At 39.7% G+C, this 21,224-nt stretch overlaps 1 protein-coding gene across 6 annotated transcripts in view; it reads left to right on the plus strand.

Moving 5' to 3' along the window:
* TCF4 (transcription factor 4) overlaps window positions 1-19,696 on the plus strand; it is a 354,008-nt gene extending 334,312 nt beyond the window's left edge. For 4 of the 6 annotated variants that reach the window (XM_077777707.1, XM_077777708.1, XM_077777710.1 and 1 more), the window contains 5 exons: window positions 8,874-9,009; window positions 10,549-10,711; window positions 13,963-14,192; window positions 14,671-14,811; window positions 15,004-19,696. In XM_077777707.1, coding sequence (XP_077633833.1) covers window positions 8,874-9,009; window positions 10,549-10,711; window positions 13,963-14,192; window positions 14,671-14,807 — 666 coding nt within the window. In that variant the 3' untranslated portion in view covers window positions 14,808-14,811; window positions 15,004-19,696. The remainder of the gene's footprint in view (window positions 1-8,873; window positions 9,010-10,548; window positions 10,712-13,962; window positions 14,193-14,670; window positions 14,812-15,003) is intronic. The other 2 variants (XM_077777711.1, XM_077777712.1) reach the window with 1 other exon arrangement.
* The last annotated feature ends 1,528 nt before the right edge of the window (window positions 19,697-21,224 follow it).

Raw genomic sequence — 21,224 nt, forward strand, 5'->3', positions numbered from 1 at the left:
CTCTTCATATCAAGTCACTGTGCATTGCCAAAAAAAACTTCCTTTCTCAGAACTCATGTACGAGAGTTGAGCAATGTTATGATTCTCTGAGAATCTCTGGATTACCAAAAGTCTATCTCCATTAAATAGAACAGAAAAGGACAGAGAAACGGATGGACGCCTGCCATCGACACATTCCCTTGAAGTCTTCCAACGTGAACCAAACTGGTTCCGTGTTCTCCAGCCTGCCCCTAACTGGGGGCACTCTTCCCTACCCTCACATTCCCCACTGCCCCCTAACTTAATCTTTACCACCCTAAGACATACCCAAATGGATTTTGTACATACCTACTTCTTGTCAGATGGCTCCTCAGGACAAATTGGGAAGGAGCTTCAGTCTCAAAAAAAAGCAAACAAACAAAAAGAGAGTTGGATATTGGTATTTTCCCCTGATTTAATGCTACTCTTAATGTCATTTTCTTTTATTAAATCCTTTCTTTTGCTTTTGATCTTATTTATAGCAGAGCCACTGGTCATATGGAAACTATTATTGTATAGCTAAGAGATGAAAGGCTTCACTGCAGTTAAATAAGAGTGAATCATTTGGGCCAATAATGCACACATACAGTGAGGTTCCATTTGTGTCCAAAATGCCCTGTTTGTTCCATTTGTGTCCAAAATGCCTGTTGTTCACTTTGTAGTAAAGCTATGGAGCTTTATAAAGCGCTTCCCCAAACTCTGCTTTTTGTCCAAAATATGTAGTCTGACAACATGAAAACACGTTAACATACAGTCCTTAGCTGCTTCTTCATATATCTGTGTAATACCAAAAATAATGCCACTTCTCGATAGAAAAACAGAAACTTGCAATTAAAGTTGAGACTTTAGCTCATGGATGTTAAATGTCATTTTTAAAAAAATATGTATTTAAATAACTTGTGTCAAAATCCTACCCATCATTCAAAGCCTATTTAAGAAGTCCCTGGCTTCTCAATTTGGTATGGCCTTGCCCATCTTTTAATACCCCACATAACCTTGAACTCCTTCGTGGCATTCACTTTATTTTGTCTTACATGTCTTCACCATTAACTGTAAGAACCTTAAGTAATAGACATGTCTGTGTTTTATTATGTCTCCTACAAATACCTGAATAGTGGCTTGTATATAGTAGGCATTTCAGAGGCATTTGTGGAATTAAACAAAAAAATGTTTACTTCTTGATAGAAACATGCAAAATGTTTATTTGACAATAGCAAAAGGTTGCAGATTCCAGAAGTAGTAAAACAGATACATGCCACGTGTGTCATCATTTACTATTTAGGAAACATCTAATTGCACATGATAGTGTCCTGTGCACCTAGTCCTTGCCCTTGGGACACTTACACCTCTCGATAAGTGTAGGCGTTATGAATGGCAGCCAAACAAAAGCATTGAAGCCTGCACTTTAATTAAGCACTGTCCATGAGTGCTTTTCAGGGTGGTGTCCCTCATGAACAGTCAAGGGAGAGCCCTGTCCAGGCCCCGCAAGATGGTGAGAGTTCTGGAGACCCAGACAGTCAAGGAGGAGTTGTCACGGGGGGATCTGTGGGACTAATGAACGAGAAGTGGTAGGTGAGTTGGGAGGCAGAGCAGGGACGGCTTGGCTCAAGCCTTGCTGATGCAGGAGTGAATGCGGCCCAGAGGGAGCCATGAGGAGGTAACCAAAGTTGGAGATTAAGGAACTTGAAAACAGGAAGGAACTGGAACGAATGGTCCTGTGGTGTCCAGGTGAAGGACACAGATGCACAAGGTACTGACCTTAGACTTGACCCACAGAACAATGACAAGCTGTGCTAGAACCTTGACATGCAAGGGAACAAGCGATGGGCAGAGAAGATAGCATTCAGAAGGGAGATATTTAGGAAGTGATGGGGAAGGAATGTTTCGTTGGTTTAGGCAAGCTTGTTACCCTTCCTTTTCAAATATTTTACAGTAAGCATGTGTTACTCCGATGATAAGAAATTCATTTAAAAAATAAAGGCCAATAAGGTAGAGATAAATCCCTAGTGGTGGACCTCCCTGGCTGGCTACGGAGCGCACATCATGTGGAAGCCCGCCCCACGGTTGTACGCTCCGCAGGTGTTTGTGTGTGCTCTGGGGATCCCGAACTCCAAGCACACATCAGGTGTTCAGTTGTGTTCCCCTTCACTGCAAACAAAAGAAGCAGTGTACAAGTAATTGCAAAATTTCACCATAATCTCTGTGCTGGATGGACTTGGTTCGGCAGGCATGGATTAAGTTTGGTTGCCTGCCACTTACTTACTGACCTGCTACCTGGGGCAAGAAGGAGTGAAATGGACTCTGTTAACCACCTGCTGAGGTTCTTATGGGTGGAATGCTTCCAGTTACAGTTTCCCCCATAGGAAAGTAATGTAGAGAATTGGGGGCGGAGGATGGAGATACAGAGGAGAGAAATGAAACAGTTTTAATGGATGGAACTTATGAGTTAAGAAAAAAAAAAGATGAACTGAAATCAGGTAACAGCCATTTGCATCTCTTGAACTAAATCACAGAATTGTTCATTTTAACCATGCTGGTGGACATCAGGGGGGTTTCAACCTGGCTGATCATGGGACAGGACAGACCTGCCAAGGTCAGGGTCATTTACATCATGTTTAAATCCTCTTGAAAATCATTTTATCATCTGGAGAATAAGCATTCAATAAGTCTCCCAAGAATTGCCCAGTAAGGAATTACCTTAACTTTCAGGCAAAGCATAAGTGAAGCTGTGAAGCTGTGAGATTTCTAGGGGGGAAAAAAAAAAGAAAGAAAGAAACCAGGTGTTCTCTGGAGTGAGGAAGTCTTCTCCCAATAAGAAGAATCAAGAATCAAAATCCAAACAGAAGCATTGAATCCAGATCTAACTTTCGTGAAAAGTCCTTTAAAAGTTTAATCACAGGAAATTTTAAAAAGTAGTCTGATAATTTTTTAAACTGAGAAATATGGAAGTGATATTTGTGGTCGAAGAGTGTCCCAGATGTTAGAACTTTCTCACACAAAGGAGTTGGTTATTAGAGGTGGGTCTTGTTTTCTGCTCCATCTCGGTGCCTCTGGTATCGTTCCTTGCAGTATCTCTCCAGGGCCGCCATTTCGTGAACTTCCAGGTTCCCATCTGTGAGCCATTAAAGTTTGCATGACCACTTCCCACCTCTTTAAAAGATGCATTTTTGGACTAAATGGTGTGTTGTACCTTTGAGAAAAGAAGTTTCCTTTCTCTAATATGACAGAGGTCTGGCAGAATCCTTGAAACTGAAATCTCGTACTCTACAACTCTCGTGTATAATTGATATTTCATGGGGGGATTACAGTTCAGACACCAAAACTGTTTTCTGTGTCCGTGGGTGTCTAATTACAGTAAAAAGCCAATCAACTTTTTGTTTTGTGTTTATGGAAAAACAAGAAGAGGAAGAGAAGAGAGAAAAGTAAGTTACCAGGACTTTTTTTCTTTGTCCCATTTCCTTGTTTTGTTTCTTCTTTCTAAAAAACACCTAAGTCAAAAGACAAATTTTGAACCAGATGCCATGAATAACAAACTCTTCTTTTGATAATACCAAAAAGTTTCTGATAGCGTATCTAGTTTTGTATCATTATCGCTTGGTCTAGAAATTGATGACAGGTTTCCTAAAGTTCCCATCCTGCACTCTTTTAGAAGGATTATGGTAGAAGAGAAGGAACTGAGGTCTGAAAGCCTGCTTTGATGCAGTTATCTCTGGAGATAACATTAACAAGGATTGAATAACTGCCAAATGAAATTTAATACATTTTCCCATCCGTGAAATAGGCCTCTTAAATACAACAGAATAATTACTTTCACAATACTCCCTGGAAACAAAGAGAGCAGAAACACTGAATGTCTTTTTTGTTTGTGGTGTTTGTTGTTAGCTCAAGGATCAGGATAAGGATATTTACCAGGATGCTGCTCGCATCCCCACATTAAAACAGCCTTGCCAACAGCCACCTAATTTTGAAGCTGCATGTCTTTTAAATCTGTTTATGTTGGAGGAGTTGTGGCAAGTATTAAATTTTGTAATTTAGTTAGACATCTCGGCTTGGCCTTGGCCATACTTGGTGAACTATGATGGTTTTTTCCCCTATGATAAAGAAAAATAAAATGAGTTTCATATCTATATCTACACACACACACACACACACACACACACACACACGCCTGTGTATACATCCTGCTGTAAACAAAAGCTCCAGGAGATAAACTCCTTTTGTCCCTTAACTTTGCTCCCCTCCCATTCACACACACACACACACACACACACACACACACACACACCAATCAAATTATTCAATATTATAACTTTTCTGAACTCAAAATCTATCTTAGTCTTACTAGATATTTGCCAAGTCTCTATCGTCAACCTTCGCTTTATTCTCTGTAAAATGAAGAGTTTGGCCTAACTAGGTTCCAAGTCTCTCAAGCCCTTAAAGTTTCTATACTGTGATTCAAAAGTGCTTCTAATATCAAGACTTTCCTTGAAAAGTCAGGTTATTTAAAACTATATGGTGCCTACATTATTCAAAAGAAGTAATGTACTGCTGAAGGTATTTAATTATTCCCGATGATAAATTAAGACAGGAGAATTTAAATAGCCTTGTCAGAATTTGAATATAACTTGACCTGAGATGCAAGGTAACTTAGATATTTGTATATAAGAGCCGTGATTTGGAGGGGCATGATTTATGGATGGAATGAGCAGTGATGCTTGGGCCACATGATCTTCCCTCCTCTTATTTTGTAGTTCATTGAACCAGCAATGGGGACACCTAACCATAGAGTGGCCCATTCAAAGGATGGCTCATGTCTGCTTCAAAACGATGAGCTCACCATCAGATGATCTTGGCATTCTGAACTCAGAAATACTAAGACAGAGAGGGAGTTAGCGGCAGGTTCAGAACCTGAAAGAATGTATTGAGATACCCTGAAGGGAGAGTCCAGGCTGTAGTCATTAGGGGACAAAACCCAGAGAGACAGAGGTACCGGTGGATGGACAAGAGAAGTTGGCCCAAGAGAGACAAGAAGTGGCCTTAGGTCCTGAGAGTTCTCTGGGTCCAAAACCTAAATTTCAGAAATCATGAGAAATCTCCTTTTACTTGAGAGACTTCCTATTACCATAAAAACGACCACACTAAAGTGATCAGTGTGCAAAAATCCCACAGAGAATCTCTATAAGCTTCACGAGGTCGTCTGAGTCATTTGCCATCCCACCCCAGCACCTAGAGTGACAAGCATGAACTTAGATGAGTAAATATTTCTTGAATGAATAAATGTACTCTTTGATCAATTAACACTTACTGAATAATTTTTAGATTTTACGTTTGTCTTTTACATTTAGCATAAATGTATCTAAAGCCACATTGTATGTAACCCAGGAGACTATCCTTAAAGATTGCAAAAAAAAAAAAATTACCATCAGTATTGATAAAATTAACTAATTTCTTAGACTGGCTCTTTATTGCTAATCTAGATGAAAATGTTATGAAAATAGGGCTTTAATGAAGTACAGATTTTCTAAAAGTAGGTACCATCGTTAGACTCTTTGTAGGTTAAAAGAATCTGCTTTTTTCTAGTTATATTATGACATATTTATATTTTGGAAGGTGGCTAAGCCCTGACCCTTGTACTATATACACATGGTGGCATCGGCTCCTCCTTCTATTTAGGAGCAGATATTCTAGTGATGGATCGTGCTGGGCATCCCCTATCTTTCTTGCCTTGTCTCTTACGTGACCAAAAATAATGTTTCTGAAAGAGAAGTAAATGGGGTTAGGACAAGCTGTCTGTGACCAAGGAAACAAGCAAAGCAAAGTTAATTCTTCAGAATACTATTGCATAGCCACAGGCAATGGAATTGATCCCAGAGAATCAAGCTCATTACCACAAGGATCTGGACCCATCATTATTCATTCATTTGACCTGGAATGTGCATAATCTACAAAGGCGGCCTTAGAACATCAAGAGCAACTTTGTTCCCAACTTCCTTTGTGGAGAATGATTGGTGTATTATTTGAGATGACCTCAAATGATCTGTAGAAAATAGATAAAGTTAGGTAACATGTATGGCTAAAATCCAAACAAATACAGTTGGAACAGCTATCTTCTCAACATAGTTATAAGATCACGTAAGATTTCACTGTCATTGTGTAGGAGGAAAGATTTAAAGTCAAATGCACGTGAACAGAATAGAGACAAAGAGTGCAAAGACGATCATAAATGAAGGTAGCTTGTGTTTTGAGGGGTTTTGAACTGTATAGACTCTTATTTTTATGTAATATCCAGGGATTAGCAGATATTTTCACATAACTATAGTGGTACCTATTATATACTAGTTGTTTTGCCTATTACCACCCTTTGCAATAAACATGGGCCTCATTCTCTGTCACCTAGTGTTAATTTCTTCTGTTTGTATTTGAATACCTTACCCATGGTTACAGAGCTAACAAACCAGTTACGGTTAAAAATCTAGATATTGTTGACTCTCATTATTGTATTCTTTTTACTCAATCTTTCATAATAGTTTAGGCAAGGAAAATATAATTGGTTGTGGGCTCTTTTTTCCTCTTGTAAAACCTAATCTAAATGTGAACTAGAAGGGGAAAAAAAAGCGCAGGATCAATATCTGAATATATTTTAAGTAAAAGTAAAAAAACTAACCTTAAATTACATCACAGATGCCTGCAAAGAAGGCTTGAGCGTTTTAATAGAATAACTAACATAAAGGCATTTATGTCTTTGCTATGCTCAAACCTGTGATCCCAAATCAGAACCACCTTCTGTGGAGGTTTAAGAGGTTAAACCCATTGGAACTACCAATAAATATGAATCAGCACTAAGGTAATTATTTGGGTTAACATGATTGACAGACTTTAAGAGCTACCATTTGATCAAGGCCTGTAAAATGCACGCATACAAGTTGACATCTTAGATTGAAGGGATAATCATCCATTGAATCAGTCTTGTAAATGCACACATATAAAAATGGCAAATCAAAACCTGAATAGAAAATAGCTATCACTCTTTGGTTTGGAAGACATATAACAAGATACCAAATGTGAGTGAGAAATGATTTGGAAGCGTCAAGTGGGCGTGGCCTGCCTGGAAGTGACGTGGGCTTCGGTCACCAGGGAAAAGACCCCAGTGGCATGGCAGTGATGTTACACATGTGAAGGGGACTTAAACTTATCCCATGAAACTCCAGAAGTTGAAACTAGAACTGGTGGATGGAATATACAAGGAGGCCAACTTCCAATGAAAATGGAACGGGCTGCCCTGGGAGGTGATCGCGGTCTCCTTATGTTTGAAGCACCCTCATAGAGGCTAAGTAACCATCATTCAGAGTGTTCTGGGAAGGGACACAGGCACACAGGTGGCATACAACCCTGGACTCAGCTACAACATTCATTCATGCGTCCCGATGCTCACAAGTCTTTAAATCCTTTTATTCTTGCTATATTTTGAATCTGAGCAATTAGTATGATTTATGTGATCCCTCCCTCTCCCCCCTGAGTTATTTCCTTCTGTACTGTCTTGGATTATATAACGGTGATTCTTCATACTAGGTTGCTTTTAGATAGCGTGTGTTTCATTCGGTTCTGTGAATTTGATTGTTGTCGGTTCAGATTCTGATTGTCGTCGCTTTCTTTGGAAATGTTCTTTTAAAACATTTGGCAGCAAATGAGTGAAGATTCGGCTTTGTGGGATTTTTGGTTTTGGATTGGGAAACAAAGTAAACTTTTTGATTCATAGCAGTATAAATTCAGAGATAAATATTTTTAGGGTCAGACCCACGATCCTACATAAATTGTTCACCTAACAACAGGCAGAGAGCATAACTATTTGAAAATGCAATAAAAATATAAGCTACTCATATTCCTCTTGGTTTGCAAATGCTTAATGGTTTTGCTTTAAGGCATATGCCATTAAGTCAGCAATTGTTGTCACTGGTGCAACGTCTCTGGACCCTAGAGCAGGTAGTAGTAGTTAACAAAATGCTCAGCAGTATTTCTTCCAGACCCAGTCATCATGCTGTATTCTATAATTTTATTCATGGAAACATAAAGAGTGTTTACAGTATATTATCTTTCTAGGATCAGAATAGTAGGGGGAAAAAAATGGAAAAATGTCCAAACGTCTTTGCATGGCAATGATGGCATTACTGGTGTGTTTAATAAAACCTTTATTGGTACATTTTCCGGTGTGGTGGCATTGGCAGAGACGGTCCCCCTTTGGATTTGGAACTCAGCAGCTGATGAAATACAGTAAACATTAATTTGGAATGGGCTGCCAGTTTTGGAAAGCCAGGTGACATTTTATTATATTTGTACCGAGCAGGGGCTGCGTCCCATACTGCTGTAGCTTCCGCTGTCAGAGGCTTAGCTGGCATTATGGAAAAAAAAATGGCAGGCCTGAGAATCTTATCCCCTGAAATGAAAGTCGAATGCCAAATTGAAATTCCTGTAGGATTTCCGATAGCAATGGGGGAATTGAGAAGCCCACAATTAAGCATATGGGCATTAAGATAATTGTCAGATCTGTTGGCGGACATGATAGAAGACAGATGGGTACGAATCAGTGCGCTCCACTGCGGCACCCTGGGAGACAATTTGACGTTTTACCTGCCTGAGCTACTCTGCCATATTTGTCACTGAATGTACAGCACGGCATCTTACTGAGTGTGAAGTGTTTTGCAGGGGACTGTAGGTGCGTGCGTGGTCCTTCAGCGCCCTCTAGTGAAAGGCATTTGGGAGTCTTGTTTTTCAAAGGCCAGTCTTCCTTCGGCTGGTCCTTGCTGCCCCTGGAAATAGCCGCCACAGGCTAACCGCCATGGTTCCTCTCCCCCTTTCAGGTTGGGGCCCATCGTGAAGACGGTGTGGCCCTGAGAGGCAGCCATTCTCTTGTGCCAAACCAGGTTCCAGTCCCACAGCTTCCTGTCCAGTCTGCAACTTCCCCGGATTTGAACCCACCCCAGGACCCTTACAGAGGTAGGTCCGCCTCAGAAGGCCCTTCTGACCTCCCTTAGACAATAGTGTATCCAGTGTTGATCCCAAGCTTCCTTGGCACGCATTCCCCAGGAAGCACTGGCAGAAAACCAAGAATCAAATTTGGTACAAAAATGGTAAGCAAATGGGAAAGCAGGCAGAACGTAGCCGGCTAATTGTGTTTCTTCAGTAACTGTTTTCCTCAAACATCCTCTGAAATCCTGGTCCTATTTCAGCAGGGAATGAGACAACAGACTGATGAGAGGAAATTTTATTTTAGCTATTTCCACATTTTACTCATTCAGGTCCTCTAATGTGGTTAGTTGTAGCCTGAAAATGATATTTCCAAATGAATAGGAAGGAAGGAAATGGTTTTTGTCGTTTAAGATCGAAGGAAATGTAGGTACACTTGAAAACGGGAACTTGGTGGAATGATTTTCACTCGTTTCATCTCGCCCCATAGTGATTGCCTCAAACCACGGGACCCCCGTCAGCTTTGCGTGACCCCGGGAAGTTATACCGCAGGGGCCAGACCTTGGTCCCGTGCTCCCTGTGCAACTGGCTGGCCCCGTGACTAGCAGACACTTAAAAACACATTTTCTCATCCCCCGCCCCCCATGTTTAGAATAAAGGTGGTAACGCTGCCACGGGACGATGCATAGGCTTCTTTCCACTGGCTAAACGTTGTACAAATTGAGTGTCAATTCAATATGTGTGTATATAGTCAGTGCTTCTTAAACTTCAGTGTATATAAGCATGACTTGAAGACCTTGTTAAAATGTAGATTCTGATTCAGTAGGACTGGAATTCCACACATCGAGTGGGCTCCGGTGATAAGGGTGCTTCTGGACCACAGGCCAGTTTTGAGTGACGACACGGACGACAGAGGAGAATACCCAGTAGACATGCCTCTACCTTAGAAATAAGTGGCTACGTGAGGGTCACGTCTTAAAATGTATTGTGATCCTGAAAGTTGAGCAGTGATCAAGCAGTGATAAAGCTAGAAATTTCTTCAGTGAGCCGCTAGCTGCTTTCCATATGTACCATTTTTAAATGCTGATTACTCCTTGAGGATAAGAGAAGCCTAATTTCAGAATATCATTAGGGTATCTATTGAAGTCTTGACTGCACATATTTAGCGTACTCCCTGGGAATTATATTTTAAGGACATTTTTCTATTAAATCATTGCATATGGAAGAAACTCAATATAATAGCTGATATTTACTTGGGTTCTTAATCAGAACATTGAGGTGTGTGATTTTCATGATTATGATTTTCATTGCAATTAAGTTGATGTTTTGTAGACAGTGAAATTACCATCTACTCCAAAAGATTGCAAAATAGAATTTAACCTCAGAGCCAATGCAGGGAAAACTTGCTTCCACAGGTGCGTTTCTGAAACTTCCCCAGCTCGCATGGAAAAGACTCGGCAGAAGGGTCACGGTTCAGCAGCGTGAATTGAATGGCTGGCAGCTCACGGTGTGCGTGTGCGCAGCTCGTGTTCAGGGGAAGCGTCACCTGTTCTCTCTTTCTCCCGTTAGGCATGCCGCCAGGATTGCAGGGCCAGAGTGTCTCCTCCGGCAGCTCTGAGATCAAATCCGACGACGAGGGGGATGAGAACCTGCAAGACACGAAATCTTCCGAGGACAAGAAGTTAGATGACGACAAGAAGGATATCAAATCGATTACTAGGTCAAGATCTAGGTAACAGTATATGATACTGTCGCTTCATTTAATTCCTTTATTGGACTTTGATGAAGTGAACAGAACAGGAAGAAACTATTCAGTTTTTTCCTGGTAGGTAAATCTACAGCTGAAAAGAAAATTAAAGGCCTGCTCTAGAGGTACCAAGGTATCGTTTGAGATACTGGAACTCTAGTGAAGCCTGCAAAGTCTTTGCATTTATGGATATGGCCGCAGTGCTCATTACACACGGTGACACAATTTGTAACTGATTCAAGTGCAAACGGTTGATTTTTTAAAACGATACATATTCTGCAAATTTGGTCAGAAATGATCTTTCCAAAATATTGCTAAAAACGAGATCTTAGCCGTGTTTAAACACTCCATTGAGGTATATGCAACTGTGACTTTCTTCTGATCTTGAACGTGAGAAAATACTGATTTCCCAGCTTTACCTTAAACCTGTTGATCTATCTAATAATAATACCTAAACTGCTCCATCTTTCCTCCCAGATACTCCCTTCTACAGAAAGTACAACCACAGGAAAATAGCTTCTGGTTGGTTTTCTTAAATATTCGATATCGTTAAGTTAGAATCTTTCTCCAGGAATGTTACCTGTAGTCTGATGATCAGATGGTTTTTGAACGCCGTGACACCTCTGTTCTTTGCTTTAGTTCCCTTGGGTTGTTTTCATTTGTAAATTAAATAAATTGTACCACGACCACACTTCCCCCTTCTAGAAGCTGTCATTCTCAGGGTTAGAGCTAATACCCTTTAGGAATTAAGAACCTGCCATTTTTTCATAATCACCTTTATAGTCGTTGGGATAAATTGTGGGACATCCCCTGCCAAAAGTTCCAGAAAATGGTACAAGCTTCTTACCCCTTCCCTCCCCCCATCATGACAGAGTCTCCTGACTCTCGGCCACATTGGTGAAATTTGCAGGAGGGGCTTTCACATCCCTACCACCTTCTCTGCCACTCCCGTCAGTTCTCAGTAATTTAACTAGTGGCCGTGACTTATGCATATTAATAGATTCTTGGAAGTTTCCGTACAACGTCTCACTTGCTGTTAAGAACCATCTTACTTAAAGGGTTACTCTTGTGACATTAATTAATGACTCCCAAACCGGGATGTGAGACAATGCCTAGACGGTTTTCTTTGCAGAACCAACCTATTTATTATTTATAAGTGAATAACCAGGCCTAATTAGTTATTAGCCTGAATACCTTTGGAAAACAAGTTCCCGCTTTCAGACCCACTCTGTGAAAGCTGCGGCACCTGTGTGATGTTTAAAAGTGTGACTCAAAGCATTAACTTCAGAGCGGGGTCACCACAGACTTGGCTCTCTTCTCTTTTCACTTGTTACAACCTGTTTGTGTTGTGGAATGTGGGCATGAATTAATGGTCACCTTGACTTGGTCGCCATCAGCAGAATTTAGGACTGGTGGGCTGAAGGGTTCAGCAGAAGGCAGGAGGCTTAGATGCCACGGAAAGAGAGCCTTTCCCCACTGGTTCAGTCCAGTTCTGTGTTCACCAGCACACGTCTATGGCAGACGGTCCCATCTGGAAGGGAGCTCACCCATGGGAAGAAGAGCCAAGTCTCAAAGGATCTTTCTTTGGTGTCTTCCTCTTCCCCTCCCTTACAAGTGTTCTTGGCTTATGTACATCATCTGTATTTGCAACATGTGCTTGCAACCCAAGGAATCCCACTCCCATTTGTGATTGATTGGAGCCTCTCAGCTGTAATTGGTCCTTATTGCAATTTGGAAGATACCCAGAGATTCTCCAAACTGGAAGATCCAGAGCCATGCATGTTAAGCCAACAGCCATTAAGTGTACATTAAACTGACTAGATAACTTACCCCGTATCCTCCTGCCCTGAAATGTTGTGGTTAACGTCTTTATTCTGTGGACATTGCAGATTTGTGGAAGTTTAAAGTAGAGGTTAACCTTCATGGTCATTTAGATCAACGCTTAGACCTCCAGGTTAACATCCTGGCAGATGGTCACCTCCATATTAGTTCAGATAATGAGGAGTCTATTACTTTTCAGTGAAGTTTACTTCATTTTTGTGTATCTTTTATATCTCTTACACCCAAAAAGCTTCTTGCTCATGTTAACTCAAATATACCCCACTCAGAGGTCTGTGTTGTGTTTTGCCTTTCTGCGACCAGACGTCTCTCATGCCTCGCTTTTTTGTGTGATCACCCATGAAATATTTGAGGCCCTGATGTCATGCAACCTTCCTTATATGATATGCCTTCCAGATGACTCATCATCCTATTTGCCCTCCGTTCAAAAGTTTCTAATTAGTCAGGATGACACCCAGAAACAGACAGAAGGAATATTGCCTTTCCAGACTCTACGGGAGCCAACCATGCCTTTTCTATGAATCATGTAATATTTTGGTTCTAACCATCAGAGATTAGCTTTTGGGCTTCATTCTTGACTCACAGTGAGATCATGGTCATTCATAAAGAGTAGGTGTTTGGTATTTGCTCCGTTTTATTTTGTTTGCTTTGCATAGTGCATGTCAGCTCAGATTTTCCCAACTTGTTTTGGGGGCTCATAAATATCCATGGTGTTAAAAGCCATGGAGATCATGGTTTCTCTCACATTTTTATTTAATGCATAGAGAAAATGAGACTCCAATACACTAGGTGGAATAACCATGCCTTCAAAGCTAGTTATTAGTGAGACATGGACAAAAGTTTCCTGTCTCCATTCTCACTGCTCTGGTGTCTTGAATGTAGGACCTTCTTAGTCCTCTTTAGCTGTACCGTGTTCATTCGGACCTATCCGGGTCTTTTCTCAGGCACTTGTTTTCCTCGGGTTCCAGATGACCCAGTATGAAAGTTAAAAACAACAACACGCACACCTTCAGTCTGTCTAAAACGCTCGGCTTTGTGGCCACGCAGAGTAGCCTCCAGGCTAAGTTGATGGTGGCCTTGCAGAGTGTGGCCTCATTGATAAAAGTGTTTGCCCCTTCTCCCCGCCCCCCCACATCAGCAAGGGCACACTGTGGGCCCTCACTTTCACCCCTCTGGTTTTGTTTGGGTTGAATGTCTGGGAGAAACTGAATGTCTCGTGTGTGGATTGTCACAGCCATCTGTAGCCGTCCCAAGTTCAAGTGGATGTAAAATCCTGCCCAGGACGACAGCCGAAGATGGACACATCCCCTGAAAACTCTGGAAGAAAACAAACCCAATTTAGAGATCTCCTTTTTCCCCACACCATTAGAAAATGTCGCATCCCTTTTGTCCCCCAGCAATAACGATGACGAGGACCTGACACCGGAGCAGAAGGCAGAGCGCGAGAAGGAGCGAAGGATGGCCAACAATGCCCGTGAGCGCCTGCGCGTCCGCGACATCAACGAGGCTTTCAAGGAGCTCGGCCGCATGGTGCAGCTCCACCTCAAGAGTGACAAGCCCCAGACCAAGCTCCTGATCCTCCACCAGGCCGTGGCCGTCATCCTCAGCCTGGAGCAGCAGGTCCGAGGTCAGTGCCCCCGCCGCCACCCCGGAGAGGTCCCGGCAGCCTGCAGCTGCAGCGAGTGGGGCTGGGCTTGCCCGCCTGGAGCAGGCACACAGAGGTGGCCCCAGAAGCCTCGTTCAGAGCAACGAGGTCAAGTGCAGATCGCGTCTGAATCTATAAGGCAGCTTCCCTTTTCTCCTGTAGTTAGGGGTCCAGGTCTCTCTTACAAGTAAGACGGCACCGCAGCGTTTTTGTACATATTCTCAGAGATCCAAGTTTGGTATATTTGTTTTACCAACTTTCTTATTCTGTGAAGTGGCTCCTTCAACTTGTACTAGTGACGGACCAAATGCATGACTATAGCATGCCTTTCCTGCCTCTTCCTCTCTCTCGGTAATGTAGAACCCCCCAGAAAGGATCAACAGACGCACGGAAGAGTGCATTACTGCCTCTACCAGAAGCCGTGGGCACTAACTACATTCTCTGCTTCCATCTTCCACAGAGAGGAATCTGAATCCGAAAGCCGCATGTCTGAAAAGAAGGGAGGAAGAGAAGGTGTCCTCAGAACCTCCCCCGCTCTCCTTGGCGGGCCCCCACCCTGGGATGGGAGACGCGTCAAACCACATGGGACAGATGTAAAAGGGCAAGTGTGTTCTCAGCCATTTCAGAAATCCTTTCCTTTGTCGCTCTCACCAAGGCGTCAGCCATAAAAATCAACTTTCGCCCCAGTTAACAAAGTTTTCCCCCCTTGGGGGAAAAAAAGTTTAAAAATAAAACGTTTGCTTCTTCTGTTTTAAGTGTATGAATTAATTTTCCTCTCTTTTTCCCTTCTCAGGTCCAAGTTGCCACATTGCTTCATTAATACAAGAGACCACTTCCTTAACAGCTGTATTATCTTAAACCCACATAAACACTTCTCCTTAACCCCTTTTTTTGTAATATAAGACAAGTCTGAGTAGTTATGAATCGCAGACGCAAGAGGTTTCAGCATTCCCAATTATCAGAAAACCGAAAAACAAACAAAAAAAAAAAAAGAAAGAAAAAAGTGCAACTTGAGGGGTGACCCTCTAACATATCATTCAGAATGTGCAAAGCGGTGTGTGCAGGCTGAGACGCAGCCCAGAGACTGAATGGCAATCTTTCCACACTGTGGAACAATGCATTTGTGCCTAAACTTCTTTTGGAAAAAAAAAAAATATAATTAATTTGTAAGTCTGAAAAAAATATTTAATTTAAAAAATTGTAAACTTGCAATAATGAAAAAGTGTACTTCTGAAGAAAACTACATGAACGTTTCTGTTGGTATTCAAGTCAGCTAGTGTTTATTATTACTGGATATTGAATAAGGGAAGCTCGGCTGCCCTAGAAACAAAACCAGCAAACGTCCTGATGACAGCAAAGTGATGACATTAGCCATTCCTTAGGGTAGGAGGAACAGATGGATCTTATAGACCTATGACAAATATATATATAAATATATATATAAATATATATTAAAAATTTAGTGACTATGGTAAGCTTTTGTTCATTTGTTTCAGACTTTTTTCTCCTGTAAAAAAATAGTACTGATTAACTTTTTTAAAGAAAGATTTTACTGTAAATACGGATTGTTTTCTTTTTTTTTCTTTTTTTCTTCTTTTGTTTTCTTTTTTCTTTCTTCCTTTCTTTCTTTTTTTCTGGTCTCCTTTCTGTCCCTTTCCCTGGTTTGTTATCGTAACCTGTAGTGCCACCTCTGCTTCCGGAGAGGTAATGCAGGATAAAATGCTGACCCTGATGTTGCTTTTCATTCATAAATAAGTAGAAAAGTTGTTTCTCCAGTCTTTTGGGAACACAGGACTTAAAAGTCACATCATGTGTAGATATTACAAGCAGCATTACCAAGACACGGCAAAAAGAGTTTGTCTGAATTGTAATGTTGCGTTTGTGACCCTATTCTGGGATTTTCAGAGGTACAAGGTTAGAATGCTACAATGTTACCACTGTGCCTTCCAATGTTTATATCATCGGAAACATAACATAATCAAAGTGGCTGTGATTTAACAAAATGATTAAGGTGTTACCTACATGTGTAGCCGAAGTAGTGTGCAGTGAGGCGTTTCTGAATACATGGTCAGATTTTTGGAAAAAAACAAAAACAAAAAAAAATACAAGTGAAGTTCAAAAACCATCAAATGAGAAAATTGCAAGTAGTGTGACAGAGCTGATTGATTTTGTTGCTTTCTTGATTTTTTTGTTTTCAAAATGGGTTTACTAAGATGTAGATGACTTAACTGCCTCCTCCTTCGTCTGAAAAAAAAAATGCCAATATTCAATCATCATGCAGCATTATAACAAGCCTTATAAGTCCTAAAGCATTAAGTTGCACTTTCTTGAGGAGGGGTAGTGCAGTATTTCTCTGGCCAGTATGAATGAAGTTTATACTTAACATATTTGATAGAAACATAGATCAAGCTATGGCACAGCAACTCATCAGATAGCTAGCTTTGATGTCTGGGCACAATTGAACCAACTTCCATCGTGAATCTTTATAATGATTGACTTTGGTGTATAGTGCAGTAAACAAATAGTGCTCCTAGTTAAGTATTTGTCAGCATCCTTTTGTGTCTAACTCGTTTCTATTTTTACAGCCACACAATCTTGGCATGTATTAAGAAAAAAAAAATCCCTGTTCAAGTAGTTTTTCCACCTATCAGCACTGAGTAAATGCCATAAATCCATCGAAATGGTCTAAATGTTCCATCTGTTCTCCTGTTTTGCCAGTTATATAGTAATGAAATACATTTGTAAATTTTATGCAACAAATGGCAAACGTATCCTTATTTTGAAATCGTGTATGTAAAAGTTATATTTTTACATGTAGACTCTTGTTATTATGTGTTTTAATACATTGTATCAGTTTTTGTTGTTTTTTTTTAAACTGTGTGGTTTAAAAAATGTCTCATTTAAATGAAATAGTGAGCTACAAGAATCTGAATTTTATGTTCATTTCCGAAAATGTAAGAACAAATAAGATAGTTACCACGTGGTCATCTTTTACAAACCCATAAACATTTTGATTAGCTGTGTGTGTGTTGAAAACTGTAAATATGTTCAGTAGCGATAAAACTAAAATACTTTGATTTGTTGATAAGTTCCTAAAATGTGGAGGTGGATTAAAAACTTAGGAGAATAGCAGAAATCAAACTTCATGAAGTTATCTTGAGGCTTTCCTGTGAAATGTACGAACAAAGGGGCTCAAAGCAGGGCACGGAAGACAATGTTGTATACTCTCCCCTCCTCCTGAACAGTGGCATCCCTGTGTGCTTGTTCCCTCAGTATGTTAAAGATTTCCTTTTAGTGGTACATTCTGCACTCATTTTGTATAGTCTACCAAGGCGGGTATCCCTAGGAACAATATTATATAGGAAGCAGGTATACTCTGATCACATTCAGGATAAGTGTACAGAAGAAAATATGGTGTTTACTCTTTAGGGAACTGGAAATACTCCCTTCTTTGATGTACATTTTAAGAATGGCACTTTTGATACGTGTTATCATGAAGGTGCTTACTAGAGCTGATTTAAAGTTTTTCAAACCTGTAAGCAAAGCAAAAAAATTAAATTGTAGTTGATTATTTTTTCAATTGGTGCTTTATATTTTGTTCTCACTCAAACAGAGTAAAAGCTGCAATTTATAGTTCACCAGCTTTGATGTATTCATTACTCAGTAATGTAATACCTCTATTGTTGAATTCCCTTTGGAAATAAGCAGAAAACTTTCTAATGGCCACCAAAAGCTGCTCACTACGTTTGCTTGGTGGAAAAACAGGATCTGCACCTCTACCGGTGAATTGGGTGGTATCCCCATTTTAAAAAGAAAAAAAAAAGAAAAGGTGAAAGGGAATGTGGCCTTTTTAGTGTGTTTTTTCTTGTTGTTGTTTTGTAATTATCAAACCCAGGTGAGATATTGGTATCCTGCGCTGGATTTTCGAATGAAATTTAGCAGAAGACAGTTATTAAAGTACTATCCCGAATTTCACAAGGGTCCATACTATACCGCATATCTGATGCTACTTAGGCTGGGAATCTGCTGGAGAGACTTGGACTTTAAAAGCAACTTGGAACAGTTGATCCACCTCCACATTCAAGTAATTTATGAATATGCAGAATAGGGATCTGTTCATCTAGAAACTTTTACCATTTGTCTTCTGTGTAGCTGCAAGGAACACTAATGTTTATACAACTGTCAGTCCACCCAGTAACACACTGGTTCTGATTCAGTCTTCCGATTCCTTTTTGTTTTTCGCTTTTTCCTATTTCTTGATTTTTTTTTTTATTCGTGATCTTTATTTTGATGAGGGGTTGGGGGGTGGGGAGGGAGTTGAACCAAGACTCGGGGTTAAGAGGATTTTCGTCTTGGATCCAACAGGCAGAATATGATCTGTGTCCAAAAGTGAACTTGAGTCAGGAATGAAACCATTTCAGCATAAACAAGCACAAAAATTTAGTCTGCTGGCTGACTGGAAACAAAAAAACAAAAAACAAAACAAAAAAAAAAAAGGTCAAGATGGAATATGATGAATTCCAACACAATGGGGCACCAAGGCCTTTAGGCCTCTCTTTTTATTTTGCTTTGATTTTGTTTGTTTTTCTTTAGAGACATGCTCTTTCTCATGGGACTTGAAGTGGATTCATCTTTGTGCAGTGCTGGTTTTGCCATCCTCATTTCAAGTATTATAGACATATGTAATGGTGAAAATATATGAACTGTGGCCTTTTTCATTCTTGTTACTTGTGATGCAATTAAGTGAAGATAAGAAAAAAAAAAAGCAGAGATTTACCATGTATCAGTGCCTGGCTTTTTGTTATAAAGCTTTGTTTGTCTAGTGCTCTTTTTGCTATAAAATAGAGTGTAGTACACCCTAGTAGGAAAAAAAACTAAATTTAAAAATAAAAAAAATATATTTGGCTTATTTTTCGCAGGAGCAATCCTTTTATACCATGAATATTACAAAAAAATTGTCAGATTCTGAATATTTCTTCTTTGTAGATTTTTGGAATCATTATGAGTAAAAGTTTGTTACTTTATTTTACTATTTAAAAGATGTTATTTTACCATGTGTTACTGAGATGAAACTGTATGGTAGCTTTTTTTGTTTTTTTTGTTTTTTTGTTTTGTTTTTGTTTTTGTTTTTTAGTTGTAGGTCGCAGCGGGGAAATTTTTTGCGACTGTACACATAGCTGCAGCATTAAAAACTAAAAAAAAAAAATTGTTAAAAAAAGAAAAAAAGGGAAAACATTTCAAAAAAAAAAAAGATAAACAGTTACACCTTGTTTTCAATGTGTGGCTGAGTGCCTCGATTTTTTCATGTTTTTGGTGTATTTCTGATTTGTAGAAGTGTCCAAACAGGTTGTGTGCTGGAGTTCCTTCAAGACAAAAACAAACCCAGCTTGGTCTAGGCCATTACCTGTTTCCCATCTGTAGTTATTCGATGAAGTCATGTACATGACCGTTCTGTAGCAATAAATGTGCCATTTTTATAAACTGTTTCTGACACTTGTTTCATTTCATTTTGCATTGTCCATATAGCTCTGATTCTCTTCTGTCAGTAAAACCACATCTATATTTCATTTTCCAAGTGTTGGAGGTATTGACAGCTTAACAAACAAAAAACATACAAAAAAATTTTTTTTACAAAAACAAATTGAAAAGCAAAGCACATGATTGACCAAGGAAGAGATGCCCTTAATGAAAATGGAACGGGATGCATGCAAAACAAAAAGAAAACTGTCTAGAGGATTAACTAATTGAAGGAATATCATTAATGTGCGTGTAACACTGAAGCTATGCATTTCAAGAGCTCTGAACTGCGCCACTTTTCGGTTACGCTGCAGCTTGCTAAGTCAAGTCAGCCTTAACCATTTGGATCAGTTGGTCGACTGTTTGGCAGAACCTTCTCAGCTAGATCTTTTCAGTTAAAAATCTAAGATTTATTTTGTATCACTTTGTTAAGAGCTGGATATTGTTAACCACAGTTAATATTACACTGTATTATTTATACTTTCTCAAACTATACCCACCCCACCACGTCTGGTTGATTCTGTTGACTATTAATCCAGATGTAAACAACCAGATGGGTTTTTTTTTTCTTTTCTAACTTGTACAAACTGACGCGTGTCACCTATTATGGGAGGAAAAAAATGTACAGATTAAAATTATTCAGTGTTATGTACTGTAAGTTAATATTTTTGTAGAATGGACATCTATCTACTTTGCAAGACTTGGAGGCTGTTTGAACATTGCATTGTAGAAATGTAAAGTATTGTATGCAATGGAAAGGAAAGCCTGTGGTAGATGAGCACTTCATAACAGAATGTTCTGAGCGAGTACGTGGTATTTGGGGATGTCTCCATATTGCTCTTGTATTCTTTCTAATGGAGTTTAGTGACTAGTTTACCTAAAGGAAAATGTTATAACGCCATTTGGTTCACGTGTGAAGTGCCCTCCATAGCCAAATGTTGGGATTTTTTTTTTTTCTTTTCGGTTGGATTGTTTGCAGATATTTAAATTTTATGAAATTTCCAAAGATTTTGGTTGGTAACCCCTTTTTTCTTCCAAATGATTTGAGATGTTCTTATGTTCTTACTGTGTGTTTTAAATATATATAAAAGAGCCACAAGCATTTAGTCTTTTAGTTATTATATTTGACCATATAACTAAAAAGGGGGAAAATGAGCTTGGGCACCACTTCCGTGTCTGTTCTATAGTCTATTAACATGATGTTTTATTTAAAAGGACCACATTAAACATAAAGCTTCAACTTTGGTTCATTTTTCAAAGGGAAGTTAAATTGTTGGAGAAACTAAAATATTATCCAAAAGCTAAAAAGATCCCTGTAATGTTAGAAATGAAGGAGGGAAGAATCTCCAAATGAATTGAAACAGGGAATCTTTTTGCTTGTTTGTTTTGTTTTTTGCCTTGCAATTGGATCTGCTCCTATAAAACCAAGTGAAATTTTTATTCTCGTCTTCAATTGTAGACCACTTTTCTCTTGACTAACAGCCTAAGACATGACAT

Source organism: Crocuta crocuta, unplaced genomic scaffold (assembly GCF_008692635.1).
Source record: "Crocuta crocuta isolate KB4526 unplaced genomic scaffold, BGI_CrCroc_1.0 scaffold36, whole genome shotgun sequence".
Taxonomy (NCBI): domain Eukaryota; kingdom Metazoa; phylum Chordata; class Mammalia; order Carnivora; family Hyaenidae; genus Crocuta; species Crocuta crocuta.